This window comes from Ovis aries, chromosome 14 (genome assembly GCF_016772045.2).
Source record: "Ovis aries strain OAR_USU_Benz2616 breed Rambouillet chromosome 14, ARS-UI_Ramb_v3.0, whole genome shotgun sequence".
NCBI lineage: Eukaryota > Metazoa > Chordata > Mammalia > Artiodactyla > Bovidae > Ovis > Ovis aries.
This window is the reverse complement of record NC_056067.1, coordinates 34,089,752-34,113,298: the sequence shown is the minus strand read 5'-3', so window position 1 is coordinate 34,113,298 and position 23,547 is coordinate 34,089,752. Positions and strand designations below refer to the sequence as shown.

Below are 23,547 nucleotides of genomic sequence, written 5' to 3'. Positions count from 1 at the left end.
GTCCCGGACTTATTCCTCTTTGCATCTGCAGCCAGGAGCAGCTAGCTTTGTGGTTGGAAACAGACGCTCACTGTGGGCTTCTTGCCTGAGAGGATGGAAGAAATGGGTGAATAATAATGCACATAATAATGAAAGTTCTTCCGACAGGATTTTTTTTGTGAGTCCTGTGTGTTCAAAATCTCACTTAAGGTTAACAGAACAGGATTTGAGAGGTAAAGAGCGTAAACCAGTGAGTGGTGAAAATCGAAATCTGCCTGATTCCAAAGCCCAAGTTCCCCACAACTACCGAGCGTACAAAGTCACGGATTGGTCGACCAGAAGGACTGCTGCACGGGTAAGGCGCGACTACCTTACCGGTGGTCACCAGACCCGTTTCTGAGGTTTGGCCGCAGACTCCCAGGTGTACAGGTGACGCGTGCGCAGTGCAGTGGAGGCGCCCCCTGCCGGCCGCGCGCGGGAGACGGCGCGGCAAAGGGGCGCTCAGTGCGCCTGCGCGCTCGAGGAGGCGGTGGCAGTTTTCGGTAGTGGCCCGGCGGTTCTCCGTGGGGCGGGCGCGGCCATGGCGCAGCCGGGGAAGCTGCTAAAGGAGCAGAAGTACGACCGGCAGCTGAGGTGAGCCAGGGCTCACCGATTCGGGCGGGCCAGCGGGTTCCTCTGCGTCCGGGCCGGGCCTAAGCGAGCGGGCGGCGCGGTTGGGCCTCTCTCGGGCCTCCCGCTGGGCTGGGCCGGGCCGTGCGTCCAGTGCCCAGGGTTCCGGCCTGGGGCCCCGGTGCTTCTCGAGGGCCGGCACTCGCCTTCCCCGAGGGGCGCGCCCGCCCGCTCGCCACGCGGTGTGCAGGTCGAGGTGCACCGCCCCCAGCGTCCGCCGGGTCACCGCGGCGGCTGCCGGTTCCGCCTCGCTGTGCTCCTGGTTTTGCAGAGTGAGGGGCTCGGGACTACCCCATCTCGGCCGCCGAGGGCAGCACCGAATGTTAGATATTGTTGTAAACAGGCGCTGTCCAGTAGAAATATAATGCCAGTCTCATATGAACCACATACGTAGTTATATATATGTGTATATATAACACATGTATATATGTGTATATGTAACATAATATTTATATTTGTAGTCACATTAAAAAGGACAAAGAAACAGGTGAAAATAATTTTAATAATTCAGTTTATTTTGTTTAACCCAGTATGTGCAAAATATTACTATTTCAACGCATAATCAGTATAAAAAGTTATTAGAGATATTTTACAATTTTTTCATTCTGTCCTCAGAATCCAACATTTTACACTTTTGGCGCCTCTCAAATTGGACTAGCCTTATTTTTAGTGCCCAGGAGCCACATGTGGCTAATGGACTAATGGATATCTACTTAATGGACTGTAGGTCTAAGTCATCCGGCTAGTCCTTAACTTCTTCCTCTCCCATGCCTTGTCTCCTAACACTCCCCATTCCTTATTTATTGAGCATTTTCTATGTGGTTAAAGGGCTTCCATGGTGTCTCAGCCGTAAAACATTCACCTGCAATGCAGGAGACCATCTACAATGCAGGAGACGTGGGTTTCATCCCTGCATTGGGAAGATCCCCTGGAGAAGGAAATGACAACCCACTCCAGTATTCTTGCCTGGGAAATCCCATGGACAGAGGATCCTGGCGGGCTGTTGTCTCTGGGGTCACAAAAGAGTCGGACATGACTTACAGACTAAACCACCACCAAAGGCAGCAGAAATAGCGCAACTATATGGCCTCTCTCCTTTCTGAAGACCCACAAGCCAGAAGTTACAGTATGTCCCTAAGGACCGGAACTCGCTTGCACCTCTGGCTTAGTGCTGTTGTTAGGGGCTTTATGCACTCAATTGTGAGAGCAGTCTTGAAGGCAGATATTCTGTCTCCTTTATAGATGGAAAAACTGACTCTTTAAAGTTTGATAACCTGCCCTGAGTATCCCATGTGTTTGAACCAGTATGTAAACTCAAGCCTTCTGGCTTTTCCAGAGCTGATAAGGTCTGCTCCCTGGGGAAAGGGAAAGGAAAGTTTCTGGGGAAAGAAGCAAGATGGTAGAGACTTTGTAACCAACTTGTGTTCTCTTGTAAATTCTTGGAGATCCTTGTGTTTTGAAGCAGAGGTAACCATACATGACAGAGCTGATAAAATATTTTAGATTACTAAGTACCTGTGACAAAAGAGAGTTTTTGCTAAATCGAGTCCATTTAAGGAACAAACAGTGAAAACTGTTTATTGGTTTTGAAGTGTCAGAGGGAAGCAGTTACAAGCAAGATTGTGCCACCAGCTAGCAGTCAGCAGGCCCTGCCTTCCTTAGCCAGCAAGAGAATGGAGAGGATTGATTTTTGTTTGGGCCATTTCTTGAAACGTATTACCTAGAGATGCACCAATAATCTCTTAGGCTCTTTCTCCAGCTACCCAAGTATCCATCAACCAGATATGCCAAGTGTTTTCTGTGTGCCCTACTTTCGTAGGAAAAAAACAGAGGTTTCCAGTCTGTCTGGTTCTTCTAGACTCATCCTCCATGCATTTGACAACTATTCAATGATTATTTATCCTGGACAAGGCACTGTATCAAGCACTGGGGCTTCAGTGGTGAACGTAGGGAGTGGTCTGTGCCCTTATGGAACTTAGAGTGGAATGGAGAGATGGATGTTCAGCAAATAAAACACCAGATGAGGCAGTTACAGTTGTGATTTACTCTGGAGGACGTACAGGCTACATCATAGGAGAGGATATGCTTTAGACAACGGACAGGAAGCAGCTTAAAGTCTCTGTCCTCCAGGTTATGACATTTTTCTAATGATTTGGGCTTCCCCTGTGTTAAGAAAAGACACATTAGGCTTTCTGGGCAAAGGTTGCCATGTTAGCCCAGCTGTCATGATGCCTGTTTGATCACATATCTTGCCCTGTTAATGATATGCTGGTGTGACAAGATGTAACATATTTCAGGTTATAACACATTTCTAATCCTTATTACATCTTTCTGTTTGTTAATGTATGCATTTATGAGTCATGCTGTTAGAATTGGGAATAACATTTTAAAGCACTCCTGTAGAAGTCAGTGTGAAGGCTTTTCAGATGGTACTTCAGTTTTCTTGGTAAAGCTTTTCTCACTCTTGAACGTGTCATGGTGGATCAGTATTATGTCAAGATCTTAAATTACACTGGATCCCTGTAATTTAAGGAGAAATAAAATAGAGGATGCATGTCTGCTTAGTTGCTTCAGTTGTGTCCGACTCTTTGCAACCCTGTGGACTGTAACCCTCCAGGCTCCTCTGTCCATGGCATTCTCCAGGCAAGAATACTGGAGTGGGTTGCCATGTACTCTTCCAGGGAATCTTTGCGACACAGGGATCGAACCCGTGTCTCCGGAGTCCCCTGCCCTGCAGGCATATTCTTTACCCGTTGAGCCACCTGGGAAGCCCAAAATAAAGAATGTTGTTGTTCAATCACTGAGTCGTGTTTGACTCTTTGCGACTCCATGGATTGCAGCACACTAGGCTTCTCTGCCCTTCACCATCTCCCGGAGCTTGCTCAAACTCATGTCCATTGAGTTGGTGATGCCATTCAACCATTTCCTCCTCTGTCATCCCCTTCTCCTCCTGCCTTCAATCTTTCCCAGCATCAGGGTCTTTTCTAATGAGTTGGGTCTTTACAGGTGGCCAAAGTATTGGAGCTTCAGCTTTAGCATCAGCCCTTCCAATGAATGTTCAGGATTGATTTTCTTTAGGATGGACTAGGTGGATCTCCTTGCAGTCCAAGGGACACTCAAGAGTCTTTTCCAACACCACAGTTCAAAAGCATCAATTCTTCGGCATTCAGCCTTCTGAGAATAATAGGTTTTAATAATAATAGAGAATAATAGGTTTTAAATCTAAGGTACTTCTCTAATGTTAATGAATATAAAGACTTTCTGACTTGAGTAATGGACTAAGAGCTGAAAGACCTAGTGTCTAGTTCTAATTTGACCCTCTCCTTTAACCACGACAGGCTCAAGCTGTCTGTCTCAGGTTACTCAGCTGTGTGATTCCCATAACACCTCCTGCTGTTCCTGTCTCACATGTGTGCCATGTGGGTCACATCAGTTATTCGATGCAAGAACACTTTAGCAATCACCATTCAAATAAAGTTGTATTTTCATGGAATTCTTTAAAATGTTAAATTTGTGTCTTTTGTAGGTTGTGGGGTGATCATGGCCAGGAGGCTCTAGAATCTGCTCATGTTTGCCTAATAAACGCAACAGCCACAGGAACTGAAATCCTTAAAAATTTGGTGCTACCAGGTATGATAGTTTTGTGGTTGTAAATTTACTTCTTTAAAGTTTTTAACTAGAAACATATGTTCTTGACGGACTCTGTTTTGTTTCCCAGGTATTGGTTCATTTACAATTATTGATGGAAATCAGGTCAGCGGAGAAGATGCTGGAAATAAGTATGTTCTATTCTTTTCAAATACATTCATGAGGGAAGGCAGTGCATTGTCATGGGAGAGCAAGGCCTAAATCCCAGCTTCACCTCCTCAGTCAGGGTGACTTGACTTTCAGGTGGAAAGTCAAGTCAACTCTGTGTTTAGGATTATGGCAAGGATGGAGTGAGTTAATATAGGTAAAGTGCTAGCAAGCTGTCTGGCAAATAGGCTGTTAGTAAAAGATAGCCATCATTACTGTCTTTATTGTTGTTGTTAATGCAAAGAGTAATCATTATTCCTTAATTTGTGAAATCTGTATCCTTCCTAAGTCCTTGAATTGATTCCTAAGTATTAGTATGTAATTAACAATAATTGTATTTTGGGATTATAAAAATAATAAAAACTGCCTTTTATTTGTGGTGTCTTCTAAGCTTGGTCGAGGTTTATCTCTTGCTACATACACTACATTGTCTTTATAAAAATGCCATTTTAAAGTTGGCTTGTATATCATTCTTTAAAGATGATCATATATAGACTGTCAGGGCATTCCTGAATTTGGATTTCAAGCTTCCCTTTTCAGGAGCTTGGAGTCTGGGTTCTCTCATATTTGTCAAAAATCAACAACAATGAGTAAATACAAGGGAAATCAGATTTTGGTTCATACTGAGCTTGGTTAGCCTTTCTTTGGGTAGAGTACCCTGACTCTGAGAAGCAGACTCAGATCTGGGCCTTGGGACATGATAAGGGTATGTGTGGGAGAAAGCCTGAGTAAATCCGTTATAGTTATCTGCAAGAGCAGTCTAGCATTTCCCAAGGGTGGGTCTGTGGAGCTTTGGTTCTAGGGAAGATTTATAGCTGTTAAATGGGCATATGCATTCCATGGTCAAATTATAAAGTATTTCCTTAGTATAAGATTTTAATATTGTGTATTATGTATGCTATTAATTTCCAAGTGAGGATATAATGCAGGGTGTTTCCCAAACTTTTGAAAGCCAGGGAACCCTTTTCTCTATGGCACACATTTTGGGAAACATTGATTTATTAGCCTGTCTTTGGTTATACGTTTTCACTCAGCTTTCTTCCTCTAGGAAGTCTGTTATAGTCTAAAACTAAAATATACTTTGTTTTAAACTATGAATGAAGTGCACCAGGTTATTACACATAACCTTCCCTTTATAGTCAAAGAAACCATTAAAATTTTTTTTTATTCTGTTTTAGTTTTTTCCTTCAGAGAAGCAGTATTGGCAAGGTAAAAAATCAGTTTGTAATAGAATATAGTTGTATTTGAATACCTAGTGATGTCACTATGTCTTGATTGCTTGAAAAGCTTTGCTTTGAAAGGGGTTAACTGTTAAATTGTATTAAAATCATTATAACCTGTTTTTAAAAAGATCTTATTACTTCTCTGTGAAAAAAATTAATTATCTCATTTCTTTCCAATCTTGTAAAGATTTATGTGCATGGTAGTTTAAGAACTTAGAAGTTTTATATTGTATCCTGTATTAAAGCTAAATACTAAGTAATGTTAATGGTCAGAAGTTGGGGTATTTGGGTTAAGATTTTTTACCAAGAGTTAGTCAGAATGTGTCTTATTTTTGTATTTATATTAAAAATATTACAGAACCATATTGGTCAACTTAGTGTAGTATTATATACTACATAATGTATTATATAGTATTATGTATGTAGTTTCCTTAAAGACTGACCTCTCGTATTCAGGATTGTAAATGTGGAAGGTTAGCATAAGTCCAAACATGACTTAAAATATCCCTGCCTGCTACCCGGAGTTTTCTGGTCATTTGCCTAATCAGAAAAGTAGAGTGCAAATCATATTAGCCATGTAAGAATTCTGAATAATGATGGTTTAGCTCTGTTTTAAATAATATCATGGTTTAGTCTCAGTTTTTAAACACTATGAAAAGCAGACTTTTCATATCTATGCATGGAATTTGGTTTGTTTTACAGTCTGTTTGCCTGATCTGTAAATTAAGGGGTTACATTTTAACCACATTTTTTTCTAATTGAAGTCAAATGCTTTGTTTTTTAAAGAACCGAGCTCAAGCTGCCATGGAATTCTTACAAGAATTAAATAACGATGTCTCTGGGAGTTTTGTGGAAGAGGTATATATGTATATATGTTATTATTTCTGTACAGAAATATAATTTTTTAGTAATTCAGAGCCCTGGGAATTTAGAATTTTAATCTTTGTATTTTTATGTTCAAAGTTGAATTATTTTAACATTGGAGTCCAGCATTTGCCTCAGTTGTTCTAAAAAAGCTTAACCATTTCTGTCATGTTTAATATGATTGTGAAATTGTTGGATTTTCTTTCCCCTGTCCTATTTAGAGTCCAGAAAACCTTCTAGACAATGATCCTTCATTTTTCTGTAGGTTTACCATTGTGGTTGCAACTCAGCTTTCTGAAAGGTAAAATTTTAAGTTAATTTGTTTTTATTTTAACCTCTTATTAGATTTGCATAGTTTTGTTTTCTCTGCAGAGTCTATGGTTTTTAAATTCTTCAATTCAATAGAAACCTTTAATTAGAAGTGGTCTAATTAAAATCTCCAGCATTAAAAAGATAGGGAAGAGAAAAACAGTGAGATGTGAAACTTAGAACAGTTAAATTGAATATTGGTTATTTTTTTAGTGGAAAAAAAAAACAATTATAGGGAGTGCTTGGGGGTAGATACATAGGTTTTATATATATTTTCTTCTTTATTATAGAAATGGTTTTCAGTAAACGTTCTCCCTAATACGAAAGACAAGGCTTTCATATCTCTCTAGTCCAAGAGATATATTACTTTGAAACTGCTACCTTGTGGAATTGCTTGCTTTTCAGTCTATCTTTATGTAAATATGCTGTTTCTATGAATGCAAAAGATATATCTTTGCATTTATTATTTAGTAAGGAAGTTGCTTCATTTTAAGGTATTTTCATGTTGGGCATCTATCCATTTGTTTATGTTCTTGTCTATCATGCCTTCTTTTACAGTACATTACTACGTTTAGCAGACGTCCTCTGGAATTCCCAAATCCCTCTCTTGATCTGTAGGACATATGGACTAGTTGGTTATATGAGGATCATTATAAAAGAACATCCAGGTAAAATTGTTGCACATATGGGGCTTCCTGTTGGTTGTTTTAGCTGTAATTTTAGGAACCGGATAATAAAGAAAGTCAGTTTGAAATCACAAAGTTAATTTATAGCAGCAAAACTCTGGTTACAGGTTCAAAGTGCTAATCAGAGTCAGTAGGCTTTAATCTTCCTATTTCCTTTACTAAGCATTATAGAAGGATACAAAGCAGGAGATAAAATAGGTATAGCTTCTTCGTGTTACTAGGAGGCTTGGCAGCTATACAAGTACCTAGCTTTTTTTGCCTCTTAACCTACACAGGGCATGTATGGCGGGCACAGGCAAGAGCCAAAGTATGTGGGTCACACTGATGTAGAGAGGTTACACTACCTTTTCCCCACCGGTTTTCTATTCTATTCTTATATAGGCCTCAGGCTCCCCCAGTTCAGGTGTAATTCCACACAACAATCAAGGTATTTGACTAACTACTGTTCCAAGGAAACTGTTAGTAGGAGACTAAAGTCATTCAAAGGCAGGCTTGCATCAACTCAAGTCCCTTACTTACACGATTTTGATTTTAAATCGTCATAAGATTTTCACTCAGGACTCATACATTGCTGTGGGCCAGGTCGTCTGTTAGTGCAGTGATAGTATCACTGAAAAGTGATGTCTGCTTGGGAAGCTAGTGAGTGGCTTTGGGGGATAAGCTTTTGGCAGTAGGGCTGGGTCATTTAAGAGTTGTGAGAAGAGTGATAAGGTAAACAGTTTGTTTTAAATGGGTCACTCTGAAGCCCAGTGAGAATGAATGGATTTGGAGGGACAAAGGTGGGAGGCAAGGATTGCTTTTAGATTTTCAGTGGTCTAGGTCTGAGAAAGAGAGAGAGACAAAGACAGAGAGAGTGTCCTTGACTGAGGGCAGGTGTTATGAGGATAGGGAAGAGGGGAGAGATGATAATGAAGGTTAAGCTTGCCAGCTGTATGCCGGCCTTTATGTAGGTTATTTCATTTACTCTTTTCCAAATCCTTATAAAGTCGATACTGTTGTATCTGCTTTTTATAGATAAGGATGCTGAGGCATAGAGAGATTAAGTTATTTGCCTAAGGTCACACAGCTAGCAAGTGACAGAACTGAGCCTCTCTCTAAACACTCACTGAAATTGCACACTTCCCCATACTCTCCTATACGGAGGGCTGTGTACGAAGTGACATCAGGATGTGGGGCATGGCTGATAACTTGGCCATGGAAGCTTGAAGTCCAGGAAGACCATCACATCCCTAAGGAGGAGGCATAGGTAGAGGGTGCTGCTGTCTGTTGAAAACCATGGGAGGAGGAAGGGTAGGTTTTTGGGTGCTATCTGAACACATTTTCATCTTTTCCGATTATAATAACAAGAAAATTCTGCACTAAAGGAATCTTCATTTTATTTTTATTAATACTGTAGTCCACTTATGATTTGTGCATTTAGTAAAATATAAGTTTATATGTATATGGAAATTTAACTCAGTAATGAACAAAACAATGAGAAAAACCTGTAGGCCCTATGTCCATTTAAAAATTACAGATTTCCTAAGTTACTGTAATATATATGTTGGCAGCAATATTGCTAAGGAAATAAGTTTATCTTTTGGGATTATTTGGTTCACAGTAATAGAATCTCATCCAGATAATGCGTTAGAGGATCTACGACTGGATAAGCCATTTCCTGAACTGAGAGAACATTTTCAGTCTTATGATTTGGATCATATGGAAAAAAAGGTTGGTGGTGTGTGTGACTTTTCATTTATAAGTATACTGAAAACTTTTTTTTTAACCTAAGGTTTTTGAATTACAAAGTGAGAAAATATAAAACTCATCCAGTTCACACAAGTCACACAGGAACAACATTGTACCTAATTTATTTTAACTAAATCTATCTTTCCCCCAAATTTAAAAACTTTTTTATTGAAGAAAAGTACATTAACTGAACATATCTCTGTAATCAACACTCAGGTCGAGAAATTGGAATGAGTGAGTGAGTGAATGTGAGAGTGTGTGAGAGTGTGTGTGTGTGTGTATGTGTTTGCCGTGCAGCACATAGGATCTTAGTTCTCTCAGTTAATGTACTTTGAAGAAAAGTACATTAACTGAACATATCTCTGTAATCAACACTCAGGTCGAGAAACTGGAGTGAGTGAGTGAGTGAGTATGAGTGTGTGTGTGTGTGTTTGCCATGCAGCACGTAGGATCTTAGTTCTCCGGCCAAGGATTGAACCTGTGCCCCTGCAGTGGAAGCAGGGAGTCCTAACCACGGGATTGGACACTGACATGTACCAGAAGCCCTCTTCATGGTTCTTTTCTCCTAAACAAAGAGATATACTTTTTAGAATAGTTTGAATGTGGGGTGGGTGTTTGTTGAAATTGACTCCTGTTGAAACTTATTTTTAGAGTTTGAGAATTACCAAGGCAACTGCATATTTCATTATAGAAATAATCATATTTATAACAGGCCATGTAATTTAAGGCATATATGTGTATTTTCCTACCTACACATTAATTAAAGTGCAGGTATTTGGTTCATCAGCAAACACAAAAAAGATCCTTTGTCCTTAGTCTAGGCTTGGTGTCTGAAATCAAGATGTGAAAGTGAAAGTCGCTCAGTCCTGTCCAACTCTTTGCGACCCCATGGACTATACAGTCCATGGAATTCTCTAGGCCAGAATACTGGAGTGGGTAGCCTACCCCTTCTCCAAGGGATCTTCCCAACCCAGGAATCGAACCAGGGTCTCCTGCTTTGCAGGTGAATTCTTTACCAACTGAGCTATCAGAGAAGCTCTACTTGAGCTTTATTTCTGAGTGGCAGTCTCTGAGACTGTTTTCTGAATGGTAAAAGGGACAGTTGTAGTATATACCTGCCTTACTAGGATTAAATTGGACACTGCCTCAAAAAGCTTTGTTAAGCAATTTTTATTAACCCAGCTCGTTTTTCCTCCATTCTTTATTCCACATATACTGAGAGATGCAAACATGGTGGAATAATTGAGTAAAATATTATTGAATTTGTTGAAAATGATATGGTGTAGTGAAAAATAAATGTTAACTAATACTGATATTTTCTTTGATTGTTTATTTTTAGGACCATAGCCACACTCCATGGATTGTGATCGTAGCTAAATACTTAGCACAGTGGTATAGTGAAGTATGTCCTTTCTTTCTTTCTTTCTTTTTTCCCTAAGATTTATTTATTTGACCGTGTTGGGTCATAGTTGTGGCCTGTGGGATCTTTGTTGGCACATGGGACTTCTTGTTGCTTGCGCACAGGCTTCTCTAGTTGTGGCGCAGGCTTAGTTGTCCCACGGCATGTGGGATCTTAGTTCCCTGACCAGGGATTGAACCCACATCCCCTGCATTGGAAGGCAGATTCTTAACCACTGGACCAGCAGGGAAGTTCCAGTATTTCCTTTCTTGAGAAAGGACTTTCAGTTTATTATAAAGAATTTCACTGGAGGGGATGGGAGACTGATATTTTTTCCTTGTGGGGTTATAGGAAAGGTAGGTGTTTTTCAGTTTGAATCTAGCATTTTCTCTTTTGATACTGACATTTTTATTAACAAAATGAAATTTGAACAAATGTCATTCTGAAACTGGCAGTGAGGAATGAATGTAGAGAAATGGCCCACACGTTTTATTTTCTGTCAAGTCAGCTGGTTTCACTAAGGTATTGATTACCTGATGCAGTCTCATGGGAAAATGGGGGGACACTGGACTTTTAATTTCCATATCTTGAGTTTTTACAACTATATTTAAATTTATTTAACCCAATTTAGACCAATGGACGAATACCTAAAACATATAAAGAAAAAGAAGACTTCAGAGATTTGATTAGACAAGGTAATTTGGGATTTGATTAAACCTCGTATAAAGTTTAAAAAGATTGCTTGAAGCTGATTTTATTGTATTTCTGTCAGCACTTCTGTTGGATGATGCCATCATGAGCTTTTATTTTATTTTCCTCAGGGGAGGTTAAGGAACCACTCCTTGTGTAATTTTAAGAATGAATAATGATAAGCTGTATTTCTTCTTAAGGTTCAATATCCAGTCCTCCCTTCTGAATCTGACAAGGTTATTTCCTTAATGTTGGGGAAAGAGAAGGAATGAAAAGAAAAGGGCTGTTCTTTGCTAATCAGTTTCTATTTTAATAGGAATTTTAAAGAATGAAAATGGGGCTCCAGAAGATGAAGAGAATTTTGAAGAAGCTATTAAAAATGTGAATACAGCACTAAATACAACTCAGGTATTAAGAGCTGCTGAAGTATTCACCAGTAAAAGGTGTTTTCTGAAGTCCTCGTAGGTGAAATAGTTGATTTTAGGTTTAATATTTCTTAAATTGTATAGTTGGTTAGAAATTAATATTATAATACAGCTTTAATTTTCTTTTATTAGATTCTGTATTGTCCTTGTTAAAATGGATGTCAGTGCTTCAGCATATAATATTTATACAGATTTACATAATTATTTGAAGTACATGATTTGTGAGTAGTAAGGGTTTAGGGGTAGGAATTATATAATGAAGGTATTATTTTGCTGGTCCAAATAGTGTTGCCTGAAAAGTTAAATCTTACTCTGCATTTGCTTTTATTTTATTTTTTTGTATTTGCTTTTAACAGTAATTATTTGAATACATTGGAAGATGTTCTTAATGACATCATATACCTTAAAAATTACTTGGAGGACTTTATTGTTGAAGTCTGACCAGTGAAGTTTTGGGGGAACTTTGGAATAACACAATTGGTAGTTTAAGTTAGAATTTTCTTATAGTTTAAAACAGCAAAAAACGCTACCTTTCAAGTTAGGAAAGCACTTAAGGTGTCATTACAAACTTTCTGGAGACAGTGAGGTAGTGTTGCTGAGTGATTAAAAGTATGTGCTGTGTGAATCACACAGTTTTTTGGGTGATAGAAATTTTCTAATGTCTCAATTGGAGTAATGGTTAAAAGTATATGTATAGTTACAAGAAAGCATCAAATTGTCATTTAAGATTTGTGCATTTCACTGAATGTATGATTTATCCCAACTGAAAAAAAACAAACAAGGTTCTGTGGTTGGGGGACAGTGAACTAAGCAAACAGACAAATGTACTAGGTGCTATTAACAAAATTAGAGCAGAACAAAGGGGTAGAGCATGTGGGGAAGGAGGAGGTCTGAGATCGGGAGGGACCAGGGAGACTTTGAAGGAGATGTGTTTAAGCAGAAGTCTAAGTGAAGTGTGACATGCAGAGGTCTGGAAGAAGAGCTTTTCAGGCTGAGGAAGTACAAGTACAAAGGCCCAGAAGGGGGATGACGCCTGGCATTTGTTCAAGGATAGGTATGAAAGCCACAGTGATTGGAATGAAGTGAACAAGGGGGAAAGTGGTGGGAGGAATTTAGGTTTGGAGAGGCAGAAAGGGCCCCATCATAAAGGCAATGCAGGCCACTGAAGTGTTTTGAGCAGAGGAATGAAGTGACCTGATTTATAGTTCTAAAAAAGTTACATTCTGGCTCTTTTGAGGACAAAAGACTCTAGAGGGGAGTGGAAGCAGAGAGTTACCAGTAAGAAATTTCTTTTTTCCACGTAACAGTAGAACCAAAGCCTACAATTTCTATAGTTTTTATAACATATGATGTTCTTGCTTGCATTAAAAGTTCTTAACTATCTTGCTTTTTTTGGAGTGCTTGTCTTCTTCCACCATCAGTAGTTAGGGTATATGGGTTTCAGATTTTTTACAAGCTGAGAAAACAGGAAGGATTACAAATCTAGCTTGGGATTAATGTCTGTTTTCTTCATTCTGTCTTCAAATATAACTATAAATTAGGCTGCTTCTTTACTCCATGTATGATGTAAGAAAATAGGTCAGTCTTTAAATGCTAACAGGAGTGGGCAGGAGGGGATTTTCTTCTATTCTCTCTTTCCCCAACAAATCTCCATCTGGTGATAATTCTGAATAAAAGTCCAAATCAGAAGTTTGTGTTTGAAGTTGTTTGGAAGATTACAGTGAAAATAAAGGTGGGCAAATTCTTAGTATAGGTAAATGTTTTGTGTTCCTTTATTAGATCCCAAGCAGTATTGAAGATATATTTAATGATGATCGCTGCATAAATATCACCAAACAGGTAACAACAAACAAGTAAAATTAGTGCCCCTTAACCTTCAGGTCAAATTGAAATGTCACTTAATATTATTATTTTCTTTTTTTTAGACTCCGACATTTTGGATTTTAGCTCGTGCCTTAAAGGAATTTGTGGCCAAAGAGGGTCAAGGAAATCTACCTGTTCGAGGCACAATTCCTGATATGATTGCAGATTCAGGCAAATATATAAAACTTCAAAATGTGTAAGTCACCTGTCTTCAAGCTATGTAAGAGAAAAATCAATCTGTTTATATTAGAGAGGAACATGTTTTATCAGTCTGCCAGAAATCAGAAATCAAATGAAAGTTTGTTATAATCTCATTACTTTAAAAATAAGCTAAAAAACTTAGAGGGCAGATGTTTTTAAAAATTTATTTTATTTTTAAGAATAATTTTAGGTTCACAGCAAAATTGGGCAGAGAGTATAGAGAGTTCCCACTTACTTTCTGGGGGTCAGACTTTTTCTTTCATATTTCAGGATAAACCCAACATTTGAACACTTAATTCTGTGCTATGAACTGTTCTATGTATTAACTAATTTAATATTCACAAAAATCCTATGAGAGAGATACTGTTATTGTCCCAGTTTTACAGGTGAGGAAACTAAGGCATAGAAGAGGTCATTTATTCAGGGCAGGACAACTGGTAAATGGTAAAACCAGGATTTGAATTCATGAAACTCAGATCTGTACTCATAACCATGGCTCCGTTCTCTTTTATCTGTAATTTAAAGCTTTCAAGACTTTAGTTTTTGATAAATTTTTTGTCATTAATGTTTCATAATTTAAAGAGTTCATGACTGTAGACAGAGATGTGCTACCCACTGTCATAAAGATGGGTCTCAATAGATAATACCCCTGTGTATCTTTGGGTATGCTGTGGATAAATGCAGGGCCACTGGCCTGGCTTCTTCAAGGGCCAGATAATGTCACACAGAGAAGGTCTTTATTTCATAGACGGATTGTACTCTTCATCTCAGTCATTCTCTTAACAAATCTTTGTTGCCGTAGCCTAAAAGTTCAACTACTTAAAACTTGGGAAAAGTCAGTTGAGAGAAAGAGTATGACCTCATATCAGACGTGATCAGCTTAACACTGATCATCTCTAGAGGGTGACCATCTCAAGTTTTACATGGATTTGTTAGATGGTCGGTTTTGAAGGATTTAACTTTCCTTGGACTTGACTTCAAGGAGATTGAAAAAGTGAAAGTGAAGTCGCTCAGTCGTGTCTGACTCTTTGCAACTCCATGGACTGTAGCCTGCCAGGCTCCTCCATCCATGGAATTCTCCAGGCAAGAATACTGGAGTGGATTGCCATTTCCTTTTTCAGGGTATCTTCCCAACCCAGGGATTGAACCCGGGTCTTCCACATTGCAGGCAGACTCTTTATCATCTGAGCCACGAGGGAGCTTAAACGTGTTCTTTTGCAGCATATTTTGTTAGGTCCTCTATCAGAGAAGCATGGATCATGGACTTCTCCAGGAGGGCAGGTTTTAAGTTAGGTGCTGTTAATTACTCAGAGATCCTAGGTATTAGGTGAAGTCCCAGAGTCCATCACCAGCCACTAACAGGTGCTACTGGTAGCATTTCCATGGCATTGTCACATTTCATAGATTGCCAGATCAGTATTTTTTTCATGAAAGGGAAAGACTTTTTTTGTTTGCTTCATGGTGATATTTAAATCTGGCAATTTAAATATTTGTTAATAGTAGCTTTTTGTTGTTCTTTTCCAGTTACCGTGAAAAAGCAAAGAAAGATGCTGCTGCTGTGGGTAATCATGTTGCCAAATTGCTTCAGTCTATAGGCCAGGTAAGCTGCTGGGCACAGTGCCTTTGATAGACAGTACAGCTCCACATGGGCCGGATTGCATTGCATAAACCCAGCCAGGAAGGGCTCAGAGAGAGGGTGTGGCACTGGCTCAGACCTTCTGCAGAGGGTCTGTCACTTGCCTGCCTAATGAGAAGGCCTGTCATAGTGACTGGCTTTGTGCTGCACCCTCTGTTGATTTTCTTTTACACTGGAGCAAAATCTGCATTTATCTCTTTACAGGCACCAGAGTCCATTTCAGAGAAAGAATTAAAATTACTCTGTAAGTCACCTTGACTTGAATTTCCTTATTTTGTTTGATAAAAAATGTGACATGGGAAGTGTTCCCAGCAATTTTAAATGGTTGAAATTAACATTTTTCCATGGCCTCAGTGGTATCAATATAGGTAATTATTGGGTAAGGTTTTTTTCTCTCTTTCATAATGAAAGGAGAGGGTATTCTAAGACTGGTCAGAGATAGGTCATATCTGTATTGATACATTGAAAATTATCAATAGTGCAGAATCGTTTTCAGGTTATTAATTTTAAATAACTTGGAAAAGTCTTATCTGAAGAGTTTGGATATGAAGTCTTGAGTCATATGTACATTGACAAGATTGGTTTAAATACTAATTTTGATCAGTATTTGATCAGACTGTGATAGAATTAGGAATTTTGCCGTTTAGTTTCAGGCTAGGCTCCTGGGGTCTTTTTGATAACTCTTGAGTAGGCCCAGAGTATTTAAGAGTTAATTTAAGAATAAGAAAGTCTGTTTCATATGCCATCTGAGAATTTTTCCCTGTAGCTATGACCTCTTGTTTCTGGAAAAGCATGTTTTGTATGTTACCCATTCTTAAAATATATGTATTCAAATTATCCATTTTAAGATTCTTCAGCAATGTTTGTTTAGGCTTAGATTTTTTTGTTCCACTACTAATCTTGCACCTCGTTTATATATTAGTGTTTGTTCTACTACATTATATGATACCAGATTAAAAGCTGGATATTGGGTATTTGAGAGTATTTGAAGGTATTTGGATATTATTTTGATCTCTCTACTGGAATACATTTGAAAATTCTCATAATACAAAGTTTTTTGTTTTTAAAGCCTTAACTTATACCCAGAGCACACTATATATACCACTCTTCTTCAGGACTGCTTATCTAGAATAATAAAAATTACTATTCATTGAGCCCTGTCAGGCTTTCTGCTAGGTATCTACTTTATACAGTTGGAATTCTGATCCACAGAACAACTCAAAGTTAAAAAATATATTTCTATTTTACGAATGAAAATTGAGGCTCAGACAGGTGCCGTCACCCATGTACCCAGTGCTGAACTGATTATAATGCCAAGAACATGAATTTAAGATGGCTTGTTTGTAGTGCCATTTCTGCTAACCATTAGAGCCACTTCTTCATATTTCTATGTCTGTAAAGAGGATACACAAAATTTTCTGTTCTTAATCAGCATATTAGTGTATCTTAACCATTTACTTCCATCATGCCTTTCCTGTGTTCAGGCAGCAATTCAGCATTTCTTCGAGTGGTGAGATGTCGATCCTTAGCTGAAGAATACAGCTTGGATACAGTTAACAAGGATGAAATTAGTGAGTAATAACCTTTTGATGCCAAGTTAAGGATATGATATTTTATACATACTGTATAACAGTATGTATAATAGAGTGTATGGTGATAATATAAAGATAATATAAATATTTATACTCTAAATTTTATTCTATAAGCCTGTCCAAGTGGTCGTAGTTTCAAAATATAAAACTCAGTGTGCTGTGTGGTGCTTAGTCACTTGGTCGTGTCTGACTCTTTGCGACCCCATGGACTGTAGACCACCAGACTCCTCTGCCATGGGGCAAAATACTGGAGTGTGTTACCACACCCTCCTCCAGGGGGTCTTCCCAACCCAGGGATTGAACCCAGGTCTCCCACATTGCAGGTGGATTCTTTACCATCTGAGCCACCAGCAAAGCCTATAAAACTTAATGTACATATATAATCATATTTAGGTCACTGAGTAAGTGGTGTTATATGTAGAAGAGCTAAATTTAGCATTTTACTACTTTATTAGAGATTATGTGACCATAACTAACTATCCATAATACCACTGGGCTTTATTTAAATAATAAATTTCCCTTTATTTTACTACTATGTATCATTTTCTATTTTATTGTTACAAAATATTTAAATTTTGTGATAGAATTACCTTGTATTCTGAAACTTGAGTATATAGTAAATTCGGTTTTTCCTTGTTTTTAAATCATGAATTACCCAAATTATACTGAAATGTTTTTCCTTTCAGTTTCCAGCATGGACAATCCAGATAATGAGATAGTATTATACTTAATGTTACGGGCTGTTGATAGATTTCATAAACAGCATGGTAGATATCCAGGTAAGGATAGCAATTAAATTATCAAATACAGTGAAAACACTTCTTTTCGGCTTCACAGCATGGCTTGCGGAATCTTAGTTCCCTGACAAGGGATTGAACCCAGGCCAGAGCAGTGAAAGTTCCAAATCCTAGCCATTGGACTGCCAGGGAGTTCCCAATAAAATCTTAAATAAATACTTAAATGGAATGAAATCTTGAAGGGTTCTTGGGGTATTTACAGTAGTACAATGCTTGAATTCACACTGGAAACAGTTTACAAATGGTTCATCTCAGTGAGGCCAAGTGTAACCAACTGCAAACAGTATTTGATTCTGAACTATTTCAGGGTACTGTTGGTTGGTTGCATATAGGATAAAACTTTTTCCTGCTAGTTTCTATAGCTGACTTCTAAGATTCACACTGAGTTTGATTTGGTAGAATGGGAAAAATCACAAGAAGTATGCCAGTGACTTCTGAACTCAGAACCCTGAAGATGTTTCTTTGCTCAGTATCTATTTTTTGTTATCTATAAATGTAGTAATTGGGGAATTGGCATATGCTCCAAGGTCTTCAGTTGTCCAGGACATCTTTATTAAGATGATAGTTTTAATTGTGCAGGATTATTGCATAGCAGCACATTCTGGGTGTGTCATAAAGCCTGTTGCCCCAACTGATGTAGTATACCCGAGTTATAATGTTAATGAGCAAGCTTACCAGAAAAGGAAAAAGAATAAAACATCAAATAAATGTACTGCTTTATTTGTATTGTTTGCTTAAAATGTATTTTTTGTTATCTTCTGCATAACAGACCATCCCCAAATTTAGTAGTTTAAAACAATCCATTATTGTGTCTGTGATTTTGAGGGTTGGCTGGGTTCAATTAGATAGTTCTCACTGGGGAAAGGGCATCCCATGGAGATGCATGATGCCTAGGGCTGGAGTCATCCAAGAACGGAGGTGCAGGACACCTGGGGCTGGAGTCATCCACGAAGACATACTCACTCACATGTGTGGCACTTCAGCCAGGGTATCTGGAACTGCTGGGGGCTGCTCAGGCATCTCTCCCCTGTGGCTCACTGGGGCTTCCATTCAGCATGGCAGTTCAAGATTTCTTACATAGTGGCTGCCTTCCCCAGAGTTAACAGTTCCAAAAGACTAAGGTCAATGGCACAAGGCTTTTCATGACTTGGCTTTCGAGCATCACTTATGTCCTATTGGCTTAACAGAGTCAGCTTAGATTAAGAGTGGGATGGGGACCACATGAGGGCATGAAGAGGCGTTCATTGGGGAGCCATCTTGGGAAATTAGCTATTATATAGAGCACAGACTTTGGAGTTAAACCTAGGTTCAAATCACTTCTTATCTTCTTGATCTTGGGTGAGTCACTATTTCCTTCCAAGCCTCAGTTCTCTCAGTATGGAATGGTGATAATAATACCCTGTTAGATTGTTAGGGTTAGGTACATGATGTATGAAAATCACTTAACACACTGCCTAGCTTTTTATAAGTACTTAATAAAGAGTAGATGCTACTATTTTGAGGACAAGGAATAATGATAGTTTTTAAACTAAAGGGGTTAAAAACTAAACTAGAGGGATTTAACAGTACCTGGATATTATGGCAATTACATTTTTCCTTCCAAGTAATAATAATAGCTTCCCTTTGATAGTTTGATCATTAAGAACTGCCTGGGCTCATATCGCAGTTTTGCTACTTATGAGCTAAGTAACTCAGGCAAATAACCTGATCTCTCTGTGCCTCAGTTTTCCCATCTATAAAATGAAGATAATAATAGTGTCTATTTCACAGGGTTGTTGTGAGGATTAAATGAAGTAATATACAGATGGTATTTAAAACAATGTCCAGTGTCTATTAATGCTCCATAAGTGTTACTTATTATTATAGCTTTATGTCTTTAGTGTCATTTAATCTCCTAGAAAGGGTAATAAACACCAGAATTTTTATAAAGGATGTGTGTGTGTGTATATATAGGACATTACTTTCTCATTTATTCAGTTCTATCAAAAAATCACTGAGCACCAACTATGTGTCAGATAGTCTTCTAGATACTGGGTATAGAGCACTGAACAAAGCAGATTTGTTAAACTCTGTTAAATAGGTTTTTAGATGGTTTCTTTGATTGTTACAGGTTTGTGATAGTTGCAAATATTGGTCTCATACTTTCCATTATTTTTGTTCTTTTTTCAGATTTATAGTTTTGACTAAACAGCTAAAACTGGATTAAATAGAAGAGGCAGTCAACAATTTTGAATCATGTATTTATTTCAATGAAAAATAATTTTTTTAATATATATATTTTTTAGGAGTGTCTAACTATCAAGTTGAAGAAGATATAGGAAAGTTAAAGTCTTGTCTCACTAGCTTCCTTCAGGAATATGGATTATCTGTAATGGTGAAAGACGATTATGTCCATGAATTGTGAGTATTTTTTTTTTAGGGAGCATATGAGACAGTACTGTTGTGTCATATGGCTAATCTGTTTTCTTGTCACCATCCTTTCCTGTAGTTGCCGATACGGAGCTGCTGAACCACACACCATTGCTGCATTCTTAGGGGGTAAGTTCCAGAGACAGAAGACTGTCACCTGTTGTTATATAGTACAGTTGTGAAGTTTTGTTTTCCTAGCTGTTTTAACTAAGGAGGTCAGTGTAGCACACTTGGTTTCCCTGCTTTCTATCTCTCCCACTGCTGTCCTGAAGCATAATTAATCTTTCTAATGCATAGCTCTGATTGTTTCTCTCACTTAACTAACCTTCTGACCTACCAGTACACACATATACACTATAGAAGTCCTCAGAAAACAAATCCAGAGTCCTTCATTCTGTGTTCTGGTTTTACCCAGCCTTTCTTTCCTTGTTTTTTTCAAGTTACTTGCTTTCCCCCTAGATATGCCCTTTGATTGCCTGCTCCTTGAATCTTTACCCCTCTCTGGACCCATTTGCCCTAAATCTCCCTCTTTCTTGCATGTCTAAAATCTACCTGTTTTTCATGACCCAATTCAACAATATCTTCTTTCATAAGACTCCTTGGAGGCTGGAAGTTTGAGATCAGGGCTGGTTTAATTGGTTTCTGGTGAGGCCTCTCTCCGTCTCTTCATGGCTTGTAGGCAGTCACCATCTTGCTGTGTGCCATAACCTCTTTTCTGTGCAGGAAGGTGAGGGTGGATGGAACAGAAGCTCTCTAGTGTCTCTTCTTAGAAGGCCCCTCCCCATGACCTTAGTTACCTAATTACCTCCCAAAGACTATCTCCAAATATGGTCACATTGAGGGTTAAGGCTTTAACATACAAATTTTGGGGTACATGCCTTTGGTCTACAACATGTGCATCTTATTATTATTCTGCACAAGTCACTTCTTTGGGGTCTTTGTTTAAATATTATCTTTGTGAAGCCATTCCTGATTCCCTGATTTAAAATAGTCCCTCCTCTTGCACTCATATCCCCCCTACCCTTTGCTTTTTCTCCTTAGCTCTTAGTCACTTGACATTTTACTTGTTTGTAAATTCTCTCTTCCTCACTACTGAAAAGTAAAATCCATGAGGACAAGGATTTTTGTCTTTTGTTCCCTGCTGTATCCCTAGTGCCTGGAACAGTATCTGGTACAGGGCAGAGTCTGATTTTATTGAATGAATGAATGTGAAAGCAGAAGCTTCAGATTATAAAAGATGATAAATTGTTTTCTTAGTTGTTTTTTGTTGTTGTTTCTTTGTTTTCTATTGTTTTGTTTTGAATGTGCATGCATACCAGTCGTGTTTGACTCTTTGCGACCCCATGGACTATAGCCTGCCAGGCTCCTCTGCCCATAGAATTTTCCAGGCAATAATACTGGAGCGGGTTGCCATTTCCTTGTCCAGGAGATCTTCCTGACCCAGGGGTAGAACCCATGTCTCCTGCGTCTCCTGCATTGCAGGTACCTGGGAAGACAGGTTGTTTTGAATAGTAACTTTAAAACTTCTTACTATCTCTATGTACTCAGACTGTTACTGAGTATAGCAGTCTAGCAGTATTTAATATAGATCTTTTCCAAATTACAAATATCCTTTAACCCCTTTTTATTATAAAACATGCACAGGGTAAGATTCAAATGCAACAGAAGGGTATCCTTTGAGAATCTTTTCTGTCTTTAAAAAAGCCTTTTTTAAAAAATGTAGTAATTTATAATACTGTTTGATTTTTTCTTGTGTAATATATTTTGCCAATATTTTTAAACCACCATAATTTCAAAAACTTCTTTCTTTTAAACTATGGCATAATATTTCAGGGTGTGAATGTATAGAACAAATTTTTTATTTCCTTTAATAACATAGTTATAAAAGCTTATAGTCCCTTGTTTTGATATGACTCAGTAAGTTGTGTCTGTTTTGGGTTATTGTTAAACATCTTTGGTTTTGGAAAGGAAAGGTTTTCTTTACAGAATTGAGTATTTTTATATTTATATAATTTTTAAAATTCTTTTTCAAAGATTTGCTTTTCTCCTTTTTCCTTGCAGGAGCTGCTGCTCAAGAGGTTATCAAAATAATCACCAAACAATTTGTAATTTTTAATAATACTTACATTTATAGTGGCATGTCACAAACTTCAGCAACTTTTCAGTTGTAGAATAAGCACCCTATAGTGTGTTAATGACTGAAACTGTAATTGTCTTCAGTTTGTGCCCTAGTCTGTCAAGTTCTGCTAGGGAGAATTGTTAAATTGTTTCCTTAATAAACATTTTTCTCATTTGTAATAATGTAATCTTGTTCTTTGGGGGGCGCAGGGAGGTGAGGTGGAGAGGAAGGAAACAATTTTCTCAGAGAATAAAAGTTATCCATTCCTAATTGAGTTCATTATTTCTGGCTTGCTATTTCAAAGTTACTTATAGAAATGTGTTACATTAGAAACAGCTTAAAATATTTTTTCCTTAGGCTTAAATAATGAATTTAAGGCATGTGCCGATTTTAGCTGTGGAGATCTTAGTAAATATCACTATTTGCTAAAACTAATACAATTTAAAGAAAACAAATATTTCAAATGTATAGTTTTATCAGAAAACAAAAGCAGGCTACAAAGGGGAGGGAGAGGGAAGATTGGAAGAGCAGAATGAAGGCAGGGCGCACAGTTACTAAACTCCGGCCCTTTGGAATGCTGGTGAGCGGCTGCGCGCATTTGACTCCGATTGGGGGCGGGATGGCCGGAAGTCCCGCCCCTCGGAAGTGCTCCCGTCCTCTCGGCGGGAAACGGTCCGGCGTCGAAGTAGGCGCGCGTGGAGGGAGAAAGGGCGAAACCCAACGCACTGCGACTTCAGGGTAAAGGCCACAGCTTCCACTCTCTGCGCCTTCGGGCCATGCCTCATCCCCTCCTGAGAACCCGCCCGTCGCCTCCTGTGGAATGTCTGGGATGCGGCACACCTCGCCTTAACTTTCTTAACAGACCCACAAGAGGGGATGGAATGAGTTGGCGGGAAGGGGCCTTTCTGAGGCGGCGGCCTTCCCCGGCTGCGGCCCCCACAGGGAAAAAGAACTGTCATGTACCACTTAGGAGGCTAGACCCTGGCAGTTTTCGGTCCGATAGTACTTCAAAATCTCCGGCATCTCCCTGTGTGCGCTGCTTCGGAGGTCGTTTCTCAGATCGGGTGTGGGTCCCTATGTCCTGCATCACCTGAGGGGGAGGGCTTGTTAAAGGGACTGATTTTTGGACCCACCCACTGTCCTGCGGGTGAATCGCAAGTGGT

General features: G+C 38.8%; 1 protein-coding gene across 1 annotated transcript; it reads left to right on the top strand.

The window, feature by feature from the left end:
• Positions 1-523: 523 nt before the first annotated feature.
• NAE1 (NEDD8 activating enzyme E1 subunit 1) lies at positions 524-22,563 on the top strand. Its single transcript, XM_012189881.3, has 20 exons — positions 524-612; positions 4,175-4,278; positions 4,367-4,427; positions 5,622-5,652; positions 6,453-6,524; positions 6,752-6,831; positions 7,398-7,507; positions 9,126-9,235; positions 10,593-10,655; positions 11,284-11,347; positions 11,659-11,750; positions 13,547-13,606; positions 13,693-13,826; positions 15,356-15,431; positions 15,672-15,711; positions 16,952-17,038; positions 17,746-17,838; positions 20,142-20,256; positions 20,345-20,394; positions 22,327-22,563. Exons 1-20 carry the CDS (start codon positions 560-562, stop codon positions 22,434-22,436), a joined length of 1,605 nt encoding a protein of 534 aa, XP_012045271.1. The 5' UTR covers positions 524-559; the 3' UTR covers positions 22,437-22,563.
• The last annotated feature ends 984 nt before the right edge of the window (positions 22,564-23,547 follow it).